The 21,228-nt window shown below is 44.2% G+C and overlaps 1 protein-coding gene across 1 annotated transcript in view; it reads right to left on the bottom strand.

Annotated features, from left to right (window-relative positions):
- The window catches only part of nwd2 (NACHT and WD repeat domain containing 2), a 74,457-nt gene extending 54,430 nt beyond the window's left edge, over positions 1-20,027 (bottom strand). The window contains exons 1-2 of the mRNA XM_029761830.1: positions 19,744-20,027; positions 18,834-19,005 (exon numbers count right to left, since the gene is read on the bottom strand). Of these exons, the coding sequence (XP_029617690.1) occupies positions 18,834-19,005; positions 19,744-19,761 (190 nt within the window). The 5' untranslated portion in view covers positions 19,762-20,027. The remainder of the gene's footprint in view (positions 1-18,833; positions 19,006-19,743) is intronic.
- Positions 20,028-21,228: the final 1,201 nt, after the last annotated feature.

The following is a 21,228-nucleotide window of genomic DNA, read 5'->3' on the forward strand; positions in this document are numbered from 1 at the left end:
TCATCTTGGGTATGTCTGTATCGGCTTTGAGTCATCTTGGGTATGTCTGTATCGGCTTTGAGTCATCTTGGGTATGTCTGTATCGGCTTTGAGTCATCTTGGGTATGTCTGTATCGGCTTTGAGTCATCTTGGGTATGTCTGTATCGGCTTTGAGTCATCTTGGGTATGTCTGTATCAGCTTTGCGTCGTCTTGGGTATGTCTGTATCGGCTTTGAGTCATCTTGGGTATGTCTGTATCGGCTTTGAGTCATCTTGGGTATGTCTGTATCAGCTTTGAGTCATCTTGGGTATGTCTGTATCGGCTTTGAGTCATCTTGGGTATGTCTGTATCGGCTTTGAGTCATCTTGGGTATGTCTGTATCGGCTTTGAGTCATCTTGGGTATGTCTGTATCAGCTTTGCGTCGTCTTGGGTATGTCTGTATCGGCTTTGAGTCATCTTGGGTATGTCTGTATCGGCTTTGAGTCATCTTGGGTATGTCTGTATCGGCTTTGAGTCATCTTGGGTATGTCTGTATCGGCTTTGAGTCATCTTGGGTATGTCTGTATCGGCTTTGAGTCATCTTGGGTATGTCTGTATCAGCTTTGCGTCGTCTTGGGTATGTCTGTATCGGCTTTGAGTCGTCTTGGGTATGTCTGTATCGGCTTTGAGTCATCTTGGGTATGTCTGTATCGGCTTTGAGTCATCTTGGGTATGTCTGTATCAGCTTTGCACATCTGGAGCGGTGGTGAACAGAAATCTTCAAGTCTTTCCACAGATTTTCAATGAGAATCAAGTCTTTGCTTTAGCGAGGCCACTCATAGACTTACACATTCTTGTTTTGAAACCATTCAAGGGTTGTTTTGGCTGTATGCTTGGGGTCATTGTCCTGTTGGAACGTAAATCTTTGCCCGAGTCTAAGGTTGTTTGCACTCTGAAACAAGTTCTCATCAAGGGTTTGCCTGTACTTGGCTCCATTCATTGTTCCCTCTATCTTTATCAGTCTCACAGTCCCTGCCGCTGAAAAGCATCCCCATAACTTGATGCTGCCATCACCATGCTTCATGGTTGGGATGGTGTTAGATGGGTGATGAACTATGCCTGGTTTTCTCTAGATGTAGCGCATCGCATTCAGGCGTAAAAGAGTGAACATTTTGGATCATCAGACCACAGAATCTTTTGCCTTATGCTCTGTCTTTCACGTGACTTTTTGCAAACTTCAGGCGTGCTGTCATGTGCCTTTTTCTCAGGAGTGGATTCCGTCTGGCCACTTTCCCATAAAGCCCTGATTTGTGAAGTGCTGTATAGACTGTTGTCCTTCTAGCAGATTCTCCCATCTCAGCCAAGGAACTCTGAAGTTCTGTCACAGTGGACATTGCATTCTTGGTCACCTACCTGACGAAGATCATTCTTGCCCGGTTGCTCAGTTTGGTCAGACGGCCAGCTCTAATCAGAGTCTGGGCAGTTCCATATTTTTTGCATTTCCCAATTATGAAGACCACTGTGCTCTTGGAAATGTTCAACACTCTAGAATTTTTTTTATACCCTTCCTCAGATACACTATATATACAAAAGTATGTGAACACCTCTTCAAATGAGTGGATTCGGCAATTTCAGCCACAACCGTTGCTCACAGGTGTTTAAAATAAAGCACACAGCCATGCAATCTCCATAGACAAATATGGCCTTACTGAAGAGCTCAGTGACTTTCAACGTGACACCGTCATAGGATGCCACCTTTCCAACAAGTCAGTTTATCAAATTTTTGCCCTGCTAGAGCTGCCCCGGTCAACTGTAAGTGCTGTTATTGTGAAGTGGAAACTTCTAGGAGCAACAACGGCTCAGACGCATGTGGTAGACCACACAAGCTCACAGAATATGACCGCAGAGTGCTGAAGCGCGTAAAAATCGTCTGTCCTCGGTTGCAACACTCCCTACCGAGTTCCAAACTGCCTCTGGAAGCAATGTCAGCACAAGAACTGTTCGTCGGGAGCTTCATGAAATGGGTTTCCATGGCCGAGCAGCCGCACACAAGCCTAAGATCACCATGTACAATGCCAAGCGTCGGCTGGAGTGGTGTAAAGCTCACCATCATTCTGGAGCAGTGGAAACACATTCTCTGGAGTGATGAATCAAGGTTCAACAAATGGCAGTCAGACGGACAAATCTGGGTTTAGTGGATGCCAGGAGCACGCTACCTGCCCCAATGCATAGTGCCAACTGTAAAGTTTGGTGGATGAGGAATAATGGTCTGGGGCTGTTTTTCATGGTTCAGGCTAGGCCCCTTAGTTCCAGTGAAGGGAAATCTTAATGCTACAGCATACAATGACATTCTAGACGATTCTGTGCTTCCAACTTTGTGGAAACAGTTTGGGGAAGGCCCTTGCCTATTTCATCATGGCAATGCCCCCGTGCACAAAGCGAGGTCCATACAGAAATGGTTTGTCGAGATTGGTGTGGAAGAACTTGACTGGCCTGCACAGAGCCCTAACCTCAACCCCATCGAAGACCTTTGGGATGAATTGGAACGCCGACTCCGGGCCAGGCGTAATCGCCCAACATCAGTGCCCGACCTCACTAGGGCTCTGGTGGCTGAATGGAAGCAAGTCCCTGCAGCAATGTTCCAACATCTAGTGGAAAGACTTCCCAGAAGAGTGGAGGCTGTTAGAGCAGCAATGTTCCAACATCTAGTGGAAAGACTTCCCAGAAGAGTGGAGGCTGTTAGAGCAGCAATGTTCCAACATCTAGTGGAAAGACTTCCCAGAAGAGTGGAAGCTGTTATAGCAGCAATAGGGAGACCAACTCCATATTAGTGCCCATGATTTTGGAATGAGATGTTGGACGAGTAGTAGTCCACATACTCATGAAGTGTATATGCCTCCTCACGGTTCTGTCTCTGAGATCTACAGACAGTTCCTTGGCCTTCATGGAATAGGTTCTGAGATCTACAGACAGTTCCTTGGCCTTCATGGAATAGGTTCTGCTCTGACATTCACTGTCAACTATGGGACCTTATATAGACAGGTGGGTTTCTTTCTAAATCATGTCCAAACATTTGATTTGGCCACAGGTGGACTCCAATCAAGCTGTAGTGTTATCTCAAGTATAAAACAAAAAAAAAGGTTTTCACTTTGTCATTATGGGTTATTGTGTGTAGATGGGTGAGATTTTTGTAGATATTTTTTTGAATCCATTTTGAATTCAGGCTGTAACACAACAACAGGTGGAATAAGTCAAGGTGTGTGAAAGCACATGGTGCTGATAACAGTAAATTGCTGCTCTTTTTCCCCAGATATGATGAAGTATGGCATGTTGACGTAAGCATGGCACAGAGATGAGTGTGTGTGTAAAGTGTGTGTGACAGACATGGCAGAGCGCCTGTCGTCTTGGAAACGCATGCACACACGCACGTACACGCACACGCACACACACACAAAGTCTCTCTCTTCAATTCCATGCCACAGCTCTTACTGACAGCTACAGCTGAATGTCCATGCTGTAGACTCCTCATCCTCATCTACTCTGACTCTCATCCTCGTCCTCATCCTCTCCTACTCTGACTCTCCTCCTCATCCTCCACCTCCTCTCCTAGTCCTTCTTCTCCTCTTCCTCCTCCTCCTCTCCTCCTCCATCTCTCCTCCTCCTCCTTTCCCTCTCTCCTTGTCCTCCTCCTCCTCTCCTCTTCCTTCTCTCCTCCTCCTCCTCCTCCTCTCCCCCTCTCCTTGTCCTCCTCCTCCTCTCCTTCTCCTCTCACTCTATCATAATTTCTCCAATCCTGTTCCTTCCATTCCATACACAATGTCCACTCTACTTAGTCCACTCCAGAGTCCACTGTCCACTCCAGAGTCCACTGTCCACTCCAGAGTCCACTGTCCACCCCAGAGTCCACTGTCCACCCCAGAGCCCAATGTCCACCCCAGAGTCCACTGTCCACCCCAGAGTCCACTGTCCACCCCAGAGTCCACTGTCCACCCCAGAGTCCAATGTCCACCCCAGAGTCCACTGTCCACCCCAGAGCCCACTGTCCACCCCAGAGCCTAATGTCCACTCCAGAGCCTAATGTCCACTCCAGAGCCTAATTCTACCTAATTCTTAGCATTCTCATCAGCTACACACTACCCACAAAGCAATCATTAAGCCCAAACACTACCCACATAGCAATCATCAAGCCCTACACACTACCCACATAGCAATCGTCAAGCCCTACACACTACCCACATAGCAATCACCATTCAAAAGTTTTGACACACCTACTCATTCAAGGGTTTTTCTTTATTTTTACTATGTTCTACATTGTAGAATAATAGTGAAGACATCAAAACAATGAAATAACACATATGGAATCATGTAGTAACCAAAATAGTGTTAAACAAATCAAAATATATTTTAGATTATTCAGAGTAGCCACCCTTTGCATTGATGACTGCTTTGCACACTCTTGGCATTCTCTCAACCATCTTCATGAGGTAGTCACCTGGAATACATTTCAAATAACAAGTGCGCCTTGTTAAAAGTTTATTTGTGGAATTTCTTGCCTTCTTAATGCGTTTGAGCCAATCAGTTGTGACAAGGTTGGGGTGGTATACAGAAGATAGCCCTATTTGGTAAAAGACCAAGTCCAGTTCCTGACGGGCTGCCCCCCCCCCCCCTCCAAGGTGGTGAAGGTAGGAAACAACACCTCCACTTTGCTGATCCTCAACACAGGGGCCCCACAAGGGTGTGTGCTCAGCCCCCTCCTGTACTCCCTGTTCACCCATGACTGCGTGGCCAAGCACGCCTCCAACTCAATCATCAAGTTTGCAGACGACACAACAAGGTCCTACAGCTCCTCGAAATTCTGCTTGGCCCCTAAGACCCTCAGAAACTTATACAGACGCACCATTGAGAGCATCCTGTAGGGCTGTATCACCGCCTGGTACGACAACTGCACCACCCACAACCGCAGGGCTCACCAGAGGGTGGTGCGGTCTGCCCAACGCATCACCGAGGGCACACTGCCTGCCCTCCAGGACACCTATGGCACCTGATGTCACAGGAAGGCCATAAAGATCATCAAGTACATCAACTACCCGAGCCATGGCCTGTTCACCCCACTATCAACCAGAAGGCGAGGTCAGTACAGGTGCATCAAAGCTGGGACCGAGAGACTGAAAAACAGCTTTTATCTCAAGGCCATCAAACTGTTAAATAGCCATCACTAGCTGGCTACCACACGGTTACTCAACCCTGCACCTTAGAGGCTGCTGCCCTATGTACATAGACATGGAATCACTGGTCACTTTAATAATGGAACGCTTGTGACTTTAATAATGTTTACATGCTGCTTTACTCATCTCGTATGTACAGTTGAAGTCGGAGGTTTACATACACTTAGGTTGGAGTCATTAAAACTAATTTTTCAACCACTCCACAAATGTCTTGTTAACAAACTATAGTTTTGGCAAGTCGGGTAGGCCATCTACTTTGTGCATGACAAAAGTAATTTTTCCAACAATTATTTACAGACAGATTATTTCACTTATAATTCACTGTATCACACTTCCAGTGGGTCAGAAGTTTACATACACTAAGTTGACTGTGCCTTTAAACAGCTTGGGAAATTCCAGAAAATTATGTCATGGCTTTAGAAGCTTCTGATAGGCTAATTGACATCATTTGAGTCAATTGGAGGTGTACCTGTGTATGTATTTCAAGGCCTACCTTCAAACTCAGTGCCTCTGCTTGACATCATGGGAAAATCAAAAGAAATCAGCCAAGACCTCAGAAAAAAAATTGTAGACCTCCACAAGTCTGGTTCATCCTTGGGAACAATTTCCAAACGCCTGAAGGTACCACGTTCATCTGTACAAACAATAGTACGCAAGTATAAACACCATAGGACCATGCAGCCGCCATACCACTCAGGAAGGAGACGTGTTCTGTCTCCTAGAGATGAACGTACTTTGGTGCGAAAAGTGCAAATCATTCCCAGAACAACAGCAAGGACCCTGTGAAGATGCTGGAGGAAACAGGTACAAAAGTATCTATATCCAAAGTAAAACTAATCCTATATCGACATAACCTGAAAGGCCCCTCAGCAAGGAAGAAGCCACTGCTCCAAAACCGCCATAAAAAAGCCAGACTACGGTTTGCAACTGCACATGGGGACAAAGATTGTACTTTTTGGAGAAATGTCCTCTGGTCTGATGAAACAAAAATATAACTGTTTGGCCATAATGACCATCGTTATGTTTGTAGGAAAAAGGGGGAGGCTTGCAAGCCAAAAACCACTATCTCAAACGTGAAGCACGGGGGTGGCAGCATCATGTTGTTGGGGTGCTTTGCTGCAGGAGGGACTCATGCACTTCACAAAATAGATGGCATCATGAGGTAGGAAAATGATGTGGATATATTGAAGCAACATCTCAAGACATCAGTCGGGAAGTTAAAGCTTGGTCGCAAATAGCTTGGTCTCTACTATTATTCTGACATTTCACATTCTTAAAATAAAGTGGTGATCCTAACTGACCTAAGGCAGGGAATTTTTACTAGGATTAAATGTCAGGAATTGTGAAAAACTGAGTTTAAATGTATTTGGCTATGGTGTATGTAAACTTCCGACTTCAACTGTATATACTGTATTCTATTCTACTGTATTTTAGTCAATGCCACTCCGACATTGCTCGTCCTAATATTTATATGTTTCTTAATTCCATTATTTTACTTTTAGATTTGTGATGTGTATTGTTGTGAATTGTTAGATACTACTGCACGGTTGGAGCTAGGAACACAAGCGTTTCACTACACCTGCAACGACATCTGCTAAACATGTGCATGTGAACAATAACATTTTATTTTATTTGACAATGAGACAATGGTCATTAACTTTGATATTAACATGGTCATTAACGTGGTCATTAACAAAAAAGAGCTTCTGGATATCAGGACAGCGATCACTCACCTCGGATTAGACAAAGATTTTTTCTTCAACAAGCAGGACGCACAGGTCATTCTCCAAACACCCGACAGGGCCAACATCCCCGTTATTTGCAAGAGGAAGCGACGTAGGTACAGAGGACAAAGAGCCGGATGCCTGGTCAGGACCCGGAAAAGGCGAGTGGGAAAGCTGCCGTTACCGTGAATACTACTCGCCAACGTGCAATCATTGGACAATAAACTAGACGAGGTACGATCATGAATATCCTACCAGCGGGACATCAAAAACTAATATCCTATGTTTCACGGAATCGTGGTTGAATGACGACATGGATATTCAGCTAGTGGGATATACGCTGCACCGGCAGGATAGAACAGCACACTCCGGTAAGACGAGGGGGGGCGGTCTGTGCATATTTGTAAACAACAGCTGATGCACGAAATCTAAGGAAGTCTCTAGATTTTGCTCACCTGAAGTAGAGTATCTATAAGACCACACTCAGTCAGCTGTATAAGGAAATAAGCAAACAGGAAACCACTCACCCAGAGGCGGCGCTCCTAGTGGCCAGAGACTTTAATGCAGGGAAACTTAAATCAGCTCTACCTAATTTCTATCAACATGTTAAATTTGCAACCAGAGGGAAAACAATTCTGGATCACCTGTAAACCACACACAGAGACACGTACAAAACTCTCCCTCGCCCTCCATTTTGTAAATCAGACCACAACTCTATCCTCCTGATTCCTGCTTACAAGCAAAAATTAAAGCAGGAAGCACCAGTGACTCGGTCTATAAAAAAGTGGTCAGATGAAGCAGATGCTAAACTACAGGACTGTTTTGCTATCACAGACTGGAACATGTTCCGGGATTCTTCCAATGGCATTGAGGAGTACACCACATCAGTCACTTTAACTATACATTTATGTACATACTACCTCAATTGGGCCGACCAACCAGTGCTCCCGCACATTGGCTAACTGGGCTATCTGCATTGTGTCCCACCACCCACCACCCCATCTTTTACGCTACTGCTACTCTCTATATGCATAGTCACTTTAACCATATCTACATGTACATACTACCTCAATCAGTCTGACTAACCGGTGTCTGTATGTAGCCTCGCTACTGAATATAGCCTGTCTTTTTACTGTTGTTTTTATTTCTTTACCTACCTATTGTTCACCTAATATCTTATTTACACTATTGGTTAGAGCCTGTAAGTAAGCATTTCACTGTAAGGTCTACTACACCTGTTGTATTTGGCGCACGTGACAAATAAACTTTGATTTGATTAGAGTGTCTAGTTTGAGAAACAGACGCCTCACAAGTCCTCAACTGGCAGCTTCATTAAGTTGTACCCACAAAACACCAGTCTCAACGTCAACAGTGAAGAGGCGACTCCGGGATGTTGGCCTTCTAGGCAGAGTTCCTCTGTCCAGTGTCTGTGTTCTTTTGCCCATTTTCATCTTTTATTTTTATTGGCCAGTCTGAGATATGGCTTTTTCTTTGCAACTCTGCCTAGAAGGCCAGCATCCCGGAGTCGCCTCTTCACTGTTGACGTTGAGTGGTGTTTTGCGGGTACTATTTAATGTGACCCCAAACTTTTGAACGGTAGTGTATGTGGATGATTTATGAAGGCAGGCACATTTAACAGTTAGGATCTTGAAAATAGACCTAATTAAGTTGGGATTTCTTCTCGCCTCACTTTTCTTAGACAATTAAGGCAAAAGCTGTTTTCTCATCTCCTAACTCCGCTGCTGCCTCCGCCACATTGTCCTCAACACCAATATGCTGGGTAACTTAGCTATTAAGCACATAGAAACATGGTCTAGGAAAAAGCGGCAATTCAACAGAGCACTGATGTTTCAGAACCGCTGACAGCGACTGCTATCCAACGTGGGAGAAAGCACATTTGTGATAAAATAATATTGTTTTTATTATTGTTGCATAGTAGCACATGTCTTAGAGTGATGGACTGGGCCTCACGGCCTCCACAACGGATCAGTCCACTCAGACAGGCCTCCACAACGGATCAATCCACTCAGACAGGCCTCCACAACGGATCAGTCCACTCAGACAGGCCTCTACAATGGATCAGTCCACTCAGACAGGCCTCTACAATGGATCAGTCCCCTCAGACAGGCCTCTACAATGGATCACTCCACTCAGACAGGCCTCTACAATGGATCACTCCACTCAGACAGGCCTCTACAATGGATCAGTCCACTCAGACAGGCCTCTACAATGGATCAGTCCCCTCAGACAGGCCTCTACAATGGATCAGTCCACTCAGACAGGCCTCTACAATGGATCACTCCACTCAGACAGGCCTCTACAATGGATCACTCCACTCAGACAGGCCTCTACAATGGATCAGTCCACTCAGACAGGCCTCTACAATGGATCAGTCCCCTCAGACAGGCCTCTACAATGGATCAGTCCACTCAGACAGGCCTCTACAATGGATCAGTCCACTCAGACAGGCCTCTACAATGGATCAGTCCCCTCAGACAGGCATGAATCAAATAGGTGTCTTGCACATGAATTTTGCTACTGCTCCACTGAAGAAATCTTGGTGGACCAACAGCCTATTGACCAAACAATGGACCATTCGACAGAATAGGGTCGGCCCTAAACATTTTACATACACACTGACACAGATGTCATAGAAACACAGCGTCTGATTCAAATTTCTATTGATTGTATGAAGTTCGTTTTGCTGTGTGTTTGTTCGTTCATTGTCATTCTGATGAAGGCTTTGGAAGAGCATAAACATTCACAAGGAAACGGCACAGTACCACACTCTACTGGACTCTATAATGCCCCTCATAATATCATAACAGCACCAACACTGGACAAGCACCAGGTCCTCATTGTACCTGTGTTTAACTAGCTCTGGAAAGATATGTCTACGGGAGAGAGTGGAGAGAGAGAGAAAATGGGGAGGGGGGTGAGAGAGAGAGAGAGAGAGAGAGAGAGAGAGAGGGGAAGAAACAGAGAGAGGGGTGGAGAGAGAGGGAGAGAGAGAAAGAGGGAGGGGGAGAAACAGAGAGAGAGGTGGGAGAGAGAGAGAGAGAGAGAGAGAGAGAGAGAGGGAGGGGGGTGAAACAGAGAGAGAGGTGGGAGAGAGAGGGGGAGAGAGAGAGGGAGAGAGAGAGGGGGAGAAATAGAGAGCGAGGGGGATAGAGAGAGGGAGAGAGAGAGAGAGAGAGAGAGAGAGAGAGAGAGAGAGAGAGGGGGGAGAGAGGTGGGAGAGAGGGAGGAGAGAGAGAGAGGGGGAGAGAGAGAGGGGGGATAAACAGAGAGAGAGAGGTGGGAGAGAGGGAGGAGAGAGAGAGAGAGAGGGGGAGAAACAGAGAGAGAGGTGGGAGACAGAGAGAGAGAGAGTGAGAGAGGGGGAACAGAGAGAGGGGGAGGAGGGAGAGAGGGGGAGGAGAGAGAGACATGGGGAGAGATAGAAAAAGGGGGGAGGGAGGGAGAAACAGAGAGAGAGAGAGAGAGAGAGGGGGAGGAGAGAGAGATGGCGAGAGGCTCAACTGGCTCAACTGACTCAATCGTTCCTATTCTCCCTCAGAAACCAGATGATCGTGGACTTCAGGAAACAGCAGAGGGAAAGTTTTAAACAAACTGAAATGGTCCACCCACACAGACAGAGAGAGCAGCGCCTCTTCAACCTCAGGAGCCTGAAGAAATTTGGCTTTGTCAGGCTTAATCACCGCCTGGTACGGCAACTGCTCTGCCCACAACCGTAAGGCTCTCCAGAGAGTAGTGAGGTCTGCACAACGCATCACCGGGGGCACACTACCTGCCCTCCAGGACACCTACAGCACCCGTTGTCATAGGAAGGCCATAAAGATCATCAAGGACAACAACCACCCGAGCACCTGTCTGTTCACCCCGCTATCATCCAGAAGGCGAGGTCAGTACAGGTGCATCAAAGCTGGGACCGAGAGACTGAAAAACAGCTTCTATCTCAAGGCCAGGTAACTTATTTCATCTGCAGCCTAATAAAACTGCACGCTTTCCCAAGTCAAAGTGGGAGGAACACACACCATATCATCGCGTGACTCCAAGTTTACTTCGACATGATGATGATTATATCAATACTTGTGCATAAAGGCGTTTACACCGCCATTTCTCGCCTAATACATTTTACCCGACACAAAAAAGATTTTACCAGGTCGAACAAAACAAATGATCTGTCGGCATTATAAAATTGTACCTGTTTCCATCACCGCTGTCGTGATTTTTTTTATAAGGTATGAACTAAACTAGAACAACTTTCAGCAAAATCATCTCAGCTTCAATGTTTTATTGTGCCCATAACCTACATACAACGAGTCCTTAAAATGGCAATCTGGGATTTGTACATCCTTTTTTGGACTTTTAAATGAACCATAAAGCCATTGATTCTTAAAGAATTCCTGAATGACGTATTGCCTCTTTAAGTAGCGGCAGTAACATTGTTACAGTGGTTGGTAAGAGGCTTCTTAAAGGCAGAATCATCAACAGGGGACTGAGAGGACGGTCTGTGGTCTTTGACTACACTAGTCTGGGCAGTGACAAGACTGTACATCATAGGATTTAGGTCACTACCAGGCAGAGAACAAATCAATCTGTAACACTGAATCACATCTGGGGAAGAGGACCCAGTGGGCCAGAAACATCTAAAAACACAGTACAACTGTTATAATACTGTAGTTACCTCTGGCAAAGCATAAGTAGACCTTAAGGTCATCTCTTCCTTAGTGCACACATTCCCCTAGTGTGCCTTATAGTCCTAGTTCACTCTCCCTATAGGTTCTAGATCACTTTCCCTATAGGTTCTAGATCACTCTCACTATAGGTTCTAGATCACTCTCCCTATAGGTTCTAGATCACTCTCCCTATAGATTCTAGATCACTTTCCCTATAGGTTCTAGATCACTCTCCCTATAGGTTCTAGATCACTTTCCCTATAGGTTCTAGATCACTCTCACTATAGGTTCTAGATCACTCTCCCTGTAGGTTCTAGATCACTTTCCCTATAGGTTCTAGATCACTTTCCCTATAGGTTCTAGATCACTCTCCCTATAGGTTCTAGATCACTCTCCCTATAGGTTCTAGATCACTCTCACTATAGGTTCTAGATCACTTTCCCTATAGGTTCTAGATCACTTTCCCTATAGGTTCTAGATCACTTTCCCTATAGGTTCTAGATATAGGCTCTAGATCACTTTCCCTATAGGTTCTAGATCACTTTCCCTATAGGTTCTAGATATAGGCTCTAGATCACTTTCCCTATAGGTTCTAGATCACTTTCCCTAAAGGTTCTAGATATAGGCTCTAGATCACTTTCCCTATAGGTTCTAGATCACTCTCCCTATAGGTTCTATATCACTTTCCCTATAGGTTCTAGATCACTCTCACTATAGGTTCTAGATCACTTTCCCTATAGGTTCTAGATCACTTTCCCTATTCTTTCCACTGCCTCTCTCTCTCGTTCTCTCTCCACAACAATGTATCTGTGTATTGGTGTAGAATCAATGTCTACCTCCTAGCACCAGTATCATGAATTCACAATAAACTGACTAGTTCTGTATGACGTAATGTGATAGAAGACTTTCATTTAAGTGATAATGCCCCAGAAACCGAGGGGCGGCAAACCGTGCCAATATTTCCTCCAAACACCGGCTTCCAGGGCATTATCACTTTAATACAACGGGTTACCGACATATTCAGATAATGATTTACATATTTTAATTAAAAACATTATTTTGATGAATTTATTCATACCATTTCATCCTTCCACAAGATATAGTCCCGACACAAATCTAGGGTTGCTACGCAAGCCAGCTGGTCGTTCGTTTGATCAGTTCTGTTGCCAGAGACGCGACCCAGTTGTTCAGTCTTTCTGTTCTGTATCTATGGACGTGACCCAGTCGTTCGTTCTAAATGTTCTATTGCCAAACTGGCTGGCAATGTTCTTATCCCTTGTTGGCTAGCTCGCCAACTCCGGCTAACTTACAGTCACGTCAAACATTGCAGACAGAATAACAACACAGTAGCTACATTTGGATCGGTGTCCCTATACCATGCATGTTCTAGATCACTCGCCCTATAGGTTTTAGATCACTCTCACTATAGGTTCTAGATCACTCTCACTATAGGCTCTAGATCACTCTCCCTATAGGTTCTAGATCACTCTCCCTATAGGTTTTAGATCACTCTCACTATAGGTTCTAGATCACTCTCACTATAGGTTCTAGATCACTCTCACTATAGATTCAAGATCACTTTCCCTATTGGTTCTAGATCACTCTCCCTATAGGTTCTAGATCACTTTCCCTATAGGTTCTAGATCCCTCTCACTATAGGTTCTAGATCACTCTCCCTATAGGTTCTAGATCACTTTCCCTATAGGTTCTATATCACTCTCCTTATAGGTTCTAGATCACTCTCCCTATAGGTTCTAGATCACTCTCCCTATAGGTTCTAGATCACTCTCAGTATAGGTTCTAGATCACTCTCCCTATAGGTTCTAGATCACTCTCCCTATAGGTTCTACATCACTCTCCTTATAGGTTCTAGATCCCTCTCACTATAGGTTCTAGATCACTCTCACTATAGATTCAAGATCACTTTCCCTATTGGTTCTAGATCACTCTCCCTATAGGTTCTAGATCACTTTCCCTATAGGTTCTAGATCACTCTCACTATAGGTTCTAGATCACTCTCCCTATAGGTTCTAGATCACTTTCCCTATAGGTTCTAGATCACTTTCCCTATAGGTTCTAGATCACTCTCCCTATAGGTTCTAGATCACTCTCCCTATAGGTTCTAGATCACTCTCACTATAGGTTCTAGATCACTTTCCCTATAGGTTCTAGATCACTTTCCCTATAGGTTCTAGATATAGGCTCTAGATCACTTTCCCTATAGGTTCTAGATCACTTTCCCTATAGGTTCTAGATATAGGCTCTAGATCACTTTCCCTATAGGTTCTAGATCACTTTCCCTATAGGTTCTAGATATAGGCTCTAGATCACTTTCCCTATAGGTTCTAGATCACTCTCCCTATAGGTTCTATATCACTTTCCCTATAGGTTCTAGATCACTCTCACTATAGGTTCTAGATCACTTTCCCTATAGGTTCTAGATCACTTTCCCTATAGGTTCTATATCACTCTCCTTATAGGTTCTAGATCACTCTCCCTATAGGTTCTAGATCACTCTCCCTATAGGTTCTAGATCACTCTCAGTATAGGTTCTAGATCACTCTCCCTATAGGTTCTAGATCACTCTCCCTATAGGTTCTACATCACTCTCCTTATAGGTTCTAGATCCCTCTCCCTATAGGTTCTAGATCACTTTCCCTATAGGTTCTAGATCACTCTCCCTATAGGTTCTAGATCACTTTCCCTATAGGTTATAGATTACTCCTTAATAACATATTATTATTCCATCTTTGCCATGGTGTTCTTACGACAAAACCACTTTAACTTAGTGTGGTGCAGAAGTTGCGCCCTCTAGTGGAACAGCACTCCAACCAACAGTGCAAGGTATTATTGTGTTACTTCTAGAAAAACCCTTTCCAGTCCATAGAGTTGCTGATCACTTGGTGCTGATCACAGACAATGAAGGTGTGAATTCTCTCTCCCCCTCTCTCTCCCTCTCTATATTCAGTTCAAATGGGCTTTATTGGCATGAGAAATATGTAATTACATTGCCAAAGCAATGAAATAAACAATAAATAAAAGTGAAAAGACGCAAAACAACATCAACAAAAAAACAATTAGAAATGAACAGTAAACAATACACTCAAAAAGGTTTCAAAAAGATAAAGACATACCAAGTGTTATATTACCAGCTATGTACAGTGTTTTAGCAATGTGCAAATAGTTTTGGTACGAATGGTAGGGGAAGACAAATAAACAGAAATTGGTAGTAGTTACAATGTTGTTTGTGCTCCACTGGTTGCCCTTTTGTCATGGCAACGGGCCACACATCTTGCTGCTGTGATTGCACACTGCATATTTGCCTGACAGATATGGGAGTTTATCCATGTTTGATTTGTTTTCAAATTCTTTGTGAATCTGTGTGATCTGTGAGAAATATGTAACTCTAATGTGGTCATACATTTGGCAGAAAGTTAGGAAGTGCAGCTCAGTTTTCACCTCATTTTATGGGTCTTCTCTCGAGAGCCAGGTGTGCCTATGGCGGCTTCTCGCAATAGCAAGACTATGTTTAGGGCCAAGTAACGTTCCAATTTGCTCTGTTTTTTTTTGGTTGATTCTTTCCACTGCCTCTCTCTCTCGTTCTCTCTCCACAACAATGTATCTGTGTATTGGTGTAGAATCAATGTCTACCTCCCAGCACCAGTATCATGAATTCACAATAAAGTGACTAGTTCTGGATGACCTAATGTGATAGAAGACTTTCATTTAAGTGATAATGCCCCAGAAACCGAGGGGCGGCAAACCGTGCCAATATATCCTCCAAACACCGGCTTCCAGGGCATTATCACTTTTATACAACGGGTCACCAACATATTCAGATAATGATTTACATATTTTAATTAAAAACATTGTTTTGATGAATTTATTCATACTATTTCATCCTTCCACAAGATATAGTCCCGACACAAATCTAGGGTTGCTACGCAAGCCAGCTGGTCGTTCGTTTGATCAGTTCTGTTGCCAGAGACGCGACCCAGTTGTTCAGTCTTTCTGTTCTGTATCTATGGACGTGACCCAGTCGTTCAGTCTTTCAGTTCTGTATCTATGGACGTGACCCAGTCGTTCAGTCTTTCAGTTCTGTATCTATGGACGTGATCCAGTCGTTCAGTCTTTCTGTTCTGTATCTATGGACGTGACCCAGTCGTTCAGTCTTTCAGTTCTGTATCTATGGACGTGACCCAGTCGTTCAGTCTTTCAGTTCTGTATCTATGGACGTGACCCAGTCGTTCGTTCTAAATGTTCCATTGCCAAACTGGCTGGCAATGTTCTTATCCCTTGTTGGCTAGCTAGCCAACTCCGGCTAACTTACAGTCACGTCAAACATTGCAGACAGAATAACAACACAGTAGCTGCATTTGGATCAGTGTCCCTATACCTGGACGGTTGAGCTAACGTGCCATAATGTGATTAGCATGACAGTTGTAAGTAACAGCAAACTTTCCAGGACATAGACATGTCTTATATGGGCAGAAAGATTACATTCTTGTTAATCTAACTGCACTGTCCAATGTACAGTAGCTATTACAGTGAAAGAATACCATGCTATAGTTTGAGGAGAGTGCACAGTTATGTACTTGAAAATGTATCAATAAACCAATTAGGCACATTTGCGCAGACTTGATACAACATTCTGAACAGTAATGCAATGGCTCACGGGATCAGTCTAGATCTTTGCACATACACTTCTGCCATCTAGTGGCCAAAATCTAAATTGCACCTAGACTCCTAAGTAATTTTATGGCCTTTCTCTTGCATTTCAAAGATGATGAAAACATTTTTTTTTTAAACGCATGTTTTTTCTTTGTATTATCTTTTACCAGATCTAATGAGTTATATTCTCCTACATTAGTTTCACATTTCCACAAACTTCAAAGTGTTTCCTTTCAAATGGTATGAAGAATATGCATATCCTTGCTTTAGGTTCTGAGCTACAGGCAGTTAGATTATGTCATTTTAGGCTAAAATTGATATTTTTTTTTACAATCCTAGCTGTTTTCTAGTGACATTTATTTGGATGCATCCATAGCAATGAGCTAATGAGGCGCAACGTCACCTGGCATAGAAAATGTGCTCACTTGTCAGGACACTGTTGTTCAGAGGAGCTAGCCAACAACACAGCTAACACAATCACTTTAGACTCAAGCTGGAAAGACTGTAAACTAGCTGCACTTTGTTCCGTTTTACCTTTTTTTCAATTGACATTTCTTTGTATAATGTATATCCATAAAAATTATGCCAGCTGATTGGTTAATTCGACTGGCTGAGAAACGCTGCCTGTCTGTCTGTCTCGTTCCGACTCTCGACATTATTACTATGGGACAGCTGGAGTTCAAATATGAATATTAAAACAATGTTGCAAATGTCGGAGAGACAGACAACAAGGTTAATACAAATCTCCACTGTTGAAAACTAAATGTGAGTCTAAAAGAAATGTGAGATAATGTCTAGATGCTTTTATAGTGGAGATCAAGTTTATAAATTGCCTGGCTGGGCTAATGAGACAGTGGATTGCCCAGTCAGATGGAACAGAATAAATAGGAATTTTAACTTCATAAATTTAGCCGGTGGTAACTTGTGGAATAGACACCGGCTGGAATGCGGTTTTAAGCAATCAGCATTCAGGATTAGACCCACCCTTTGTATAATGTACAGTAAACGTTAGTCAACAGTGTGTCAATATCGTTCCTGAAATGGACTGCCAAATATTTCAAATGCATTTCATATTTTCCATGTATTCCTATTGGACCTTTGATTTCTAAGCATCTTCAGAGTTACTGCAGGTGCAATTTAATGATTGGACCAGCAACAGGTGGCACATTTATTCTAGTATGTTTTCCATTGGATAAAACCGGGACAAAATAAGAGAAATATTTGGCCCTGTTTTTTTTTGGTCAATGAGTTTGTCATCGTCCCTTTCTCCATCTCGCCCTTCATCTCACCCTCTCTGTTTGTGTCTAGGCTACTCTAGCTCTCTTGGTTTGTTTACTCCGCTTTTAGAAAGCCTATTTTTACTTCCCGACCCGAGGCCATATTCAGCAGCTCTGCAAGTGCATGCTTTCCCCCCTCCCACCCCCACAGCCTTGCGCGTCATTGACGTTTTCTCACAAACTGTTAGGAAAATCCCTACCTCACAACATATTTCACATTGCTTGAGAATCCCATATGATTAAAATCACTTTTCAAAACGAAGTGACGTATATTATAATTGGCTAATTCATCCATATGACCGTTGTTGACCGAACGGTAATCTCGGTCTACCCACTCCGGTCGAGTGGGTTTGGCTCATTAATGTCTACGGCACTGATGCGCGTCCTAATTGAATTGAACAATGCCATTAGTGACTGACTGTTGGACGGGGAACACTCTGTGTCAAGTCAGTGACAGGGCTGGTAGAGTATCGTGATATGTCACTCTCCTGTCCTGTCGTTTGTATGGACCATTGGGACCATCATGATGAGGAGACAGTAAATTACATACCTACATATGCCCTTTGTTCAATGCTCTTTTTTTCTCATGAACTGGAAAGATCTGACATAAATATTGGACATTTTATGAAATAAATTTGCTCATGAGCAGCGCGAATTCTAAATCAACCTTCATGTCTGTAATATCCCTTTCACCCACAGTCCAAAATCCCACTAATTTACCACGTCTGCAGTTGTAGACCATTTTGTTGGTATATCTGACATGGGTAAATAACATTACAAATTAAAATCCGCCTAGAGATCATATATATAATTCTTGCATTTTCACAGACATGTTATTCCTGTAACCAAAGTACAGGTATTGGGTCTGTGTGAATGGTTTTCCGCTTTTTTTTTGCAGGTCAATTAATTAACACTTCCATTGTTTAATACCTCCCTAATTTGGACTGCAAACAGCCTCCATGGTTTAACAACAACCCCACCCATCTCAATTCGCAAGTTACCCACTGATATGTATAAAAGAGGTATACCTGCAAATAAGTGGTAACTAAGGGAACTGTTGGAAAGGCGGTCATATAAACATGACCTTATATTTTTACAGGTAACATACCTTCTGTCGGAAATGGGTAAAAGTGCAATGACTTAGGTATCATTGTGCGCGTAACAGGTCACACATGCGCCAGGAACAAACTGTGACGCGCAGCATCCCACTTTTCCGCAGATTAGGTCATCACTAAAACAGTTTATTCAGTCATCTGGACTCGCATATTTGATTCCCGGCCAGTAGTGTCTTACCGTCAGGGTTGGCGCAGATGAAGACCCGGACACTCCTGCCCGTGGGGACGTGGTGCGGCGGCAGGGCGAGGACGTTGCCACTGATGGCCGCCCTGCGGAGTGCCGATTCCCGGGGACAGGGCTGCCTGCTCCCCACTCTCGAGGGCCACATGTGTGGCGACTTCCAGCGTAACTGCAAAAACACACAGACAGGTCTTTAGTGGATTCTATTGGGGTGATCAGTTGCCACACACACACACACACACACACACACAGACAAGCACACACACACACACACACACACACACAAACACACACACACTCACACACACACACACAGACACACACAAATCAAGTTAGCATGGATCTGCCAAGTCCTAGAAGGCAACCCCCGAAATAGACTCATATTATAAGCCCGTGCTTTCTTTTGCATTCAGTCATAGGAATTTAGCATAACAAAACGAATTACTGTCATGTTGCATGCGTAATTTGAATACATTTCCTTGGCTATTATGGCTGAGCATGTGAATCATCATGCTGTGAAACAAACAAACAAATGACAAGACAGAACAAGAAGCAAACAATGGACAAGCATCGGTCGCAATCCCACCCAGAGGAGATGCTTGAAGAGGGATAGAGATGGGGAGAAACAGCGCTAAACTCTTCAGTCGGGGGAAGCTCTCAAGTCGCTGTTTTCCACAGAGTTGATGTGTACTAGGATCTTTGTTTCACGGACAGAGACCGCAAAACAGACAACAAAACACAGGGAAAAGTTGGAAAGTCCTTAATGTCAAAATGTAAATCCGTTTCCGTATTTATCATGAAAATAAATACTCAAAATCACTGAACCACTGCGTTCAGTGGACTTGACTGTTATGGGGGAGGAGACTGCAGATACCACACTACAACAAGAACACTTCTCGATGCTCACATCTTTCATTCGTTTCATTTCGAAAATATCCAACCGTGGATCCTTGAGAATCAACAGAGACGGTAAAAACGCCCATTTAGAGTTCTCTTCACCGGGAGTCAGCCCCTGGAGACGGGAGAAACAGCAGCCGGTTGGCAAAGAGCGGCGCTCAGCATCTTGCTGCGGTTGTGAGGGAGCGCAGGCTGGAGAGAGCTCCAAATACGGTCTCGCCCCCCTCTCTCTCTCTCGCTCTCTCCCTCTGTCCCGCTTCCTTCAATGGAGATAGCCTAGCAGTGGTCCTCACCGCTCACTATCCGGTAGGGATAATGAAAATTGCTATGGACCGCGCGGTCAATGAGTGAGAGAGTCACGCGGGCGAATCGCTCGTTTCCTCTCTGTCAGCGAGGCGGGAGCCCTGCACCACTCCACATCGCATTTATCTCTTATTGTGGATGGGGGAGCCAGGGGGGAGCCAGGGGGGAGACAGGGGGAGCGGACGTCTCACGGGAGGAGGAGGGGTTTGGTCGGAATTCATTATTTTATCGATAAAGGTACCTCTCTTCTGCAGCCCCTTGTTATTCGCGCTGGAAGTTTAAGTGCATTGGATTTCTACTAAACGTAATTGATTACGGTGCTGTTCTTGGAGAAATGCTGAACCGCCATGTATTCTTAAATTCCAGAGTTTGAGGAGTAAAAGCAATAGAACAACACAAGCAGAATTTTCTAATGTATAGGTGTACATATTATCCACAACATAGGGCCTATTTATGAAATGAATAAAGTGTAGGCTAACCATTATATTGTGACGACCCCTATACCTTATAAACCCAGGGTCGTCACAATATTAAAGCAATTACAGTCATTGTGTTTATCACATCATATTCAACGTCAATAATTAAACACACACATCATGTTTTCAGACTTACTTGCTCTCCAGGATCCTCTCTGTGTGTGTGTGTGTGTGTGTGTGTGAGTGTGAGCCAGTGTGTGTCGCCATGAGCGGCCCGTTTAAAGGTACCCCACGTGAAGCCTGTTTGGAACCCGTAAATGTCACGGAGGCCAACGGTTTAAACAGAGTGGTGAATCCAACAGCGTTCGCCCTTTTATTTACCTAATTGTTCCGTTAGACCGCTAATCCCCCTAGCATGTTAATGACGTATGCACCTGCACGAGCTTAAATGGCTTTGGGGTTTTATCAGGATGGCCATCAGCATGGCATGCTGGCATGAGCTGTTATGGAGTACACCACCAGGAACAAGGTCAGTCAACGTCTAGGCCTGTACCAGACATGTACTGGCTGTGTGTGTGTGTGTGTGTGTGTGTGTGTGCGCACGTGAGTGAGTAGTACGTGTTTGTGTGTGTGTTGGCATGGGCACGTGTTCGCAGCATGCACACACACATCACGTCCCTGACTGCACCAATCTGCCAACGCACACACACACAAACACACACACACACACACACACACACACACACACACACACACACACACACACACACACACAC

The sequence above is a fragment of the Salmo trutta genome, chromosome 8 (assembly GCF_901001165.1).
Source record: "Salmo trutta chromosome 8, fSalTru1.1, whole genome shotgun sequence".
NCBI lineage: Eukaryota > Metazoa > Chordata > Actinopteri > Salmoniformes > Salmonidae > Salmo > Salmo trutta.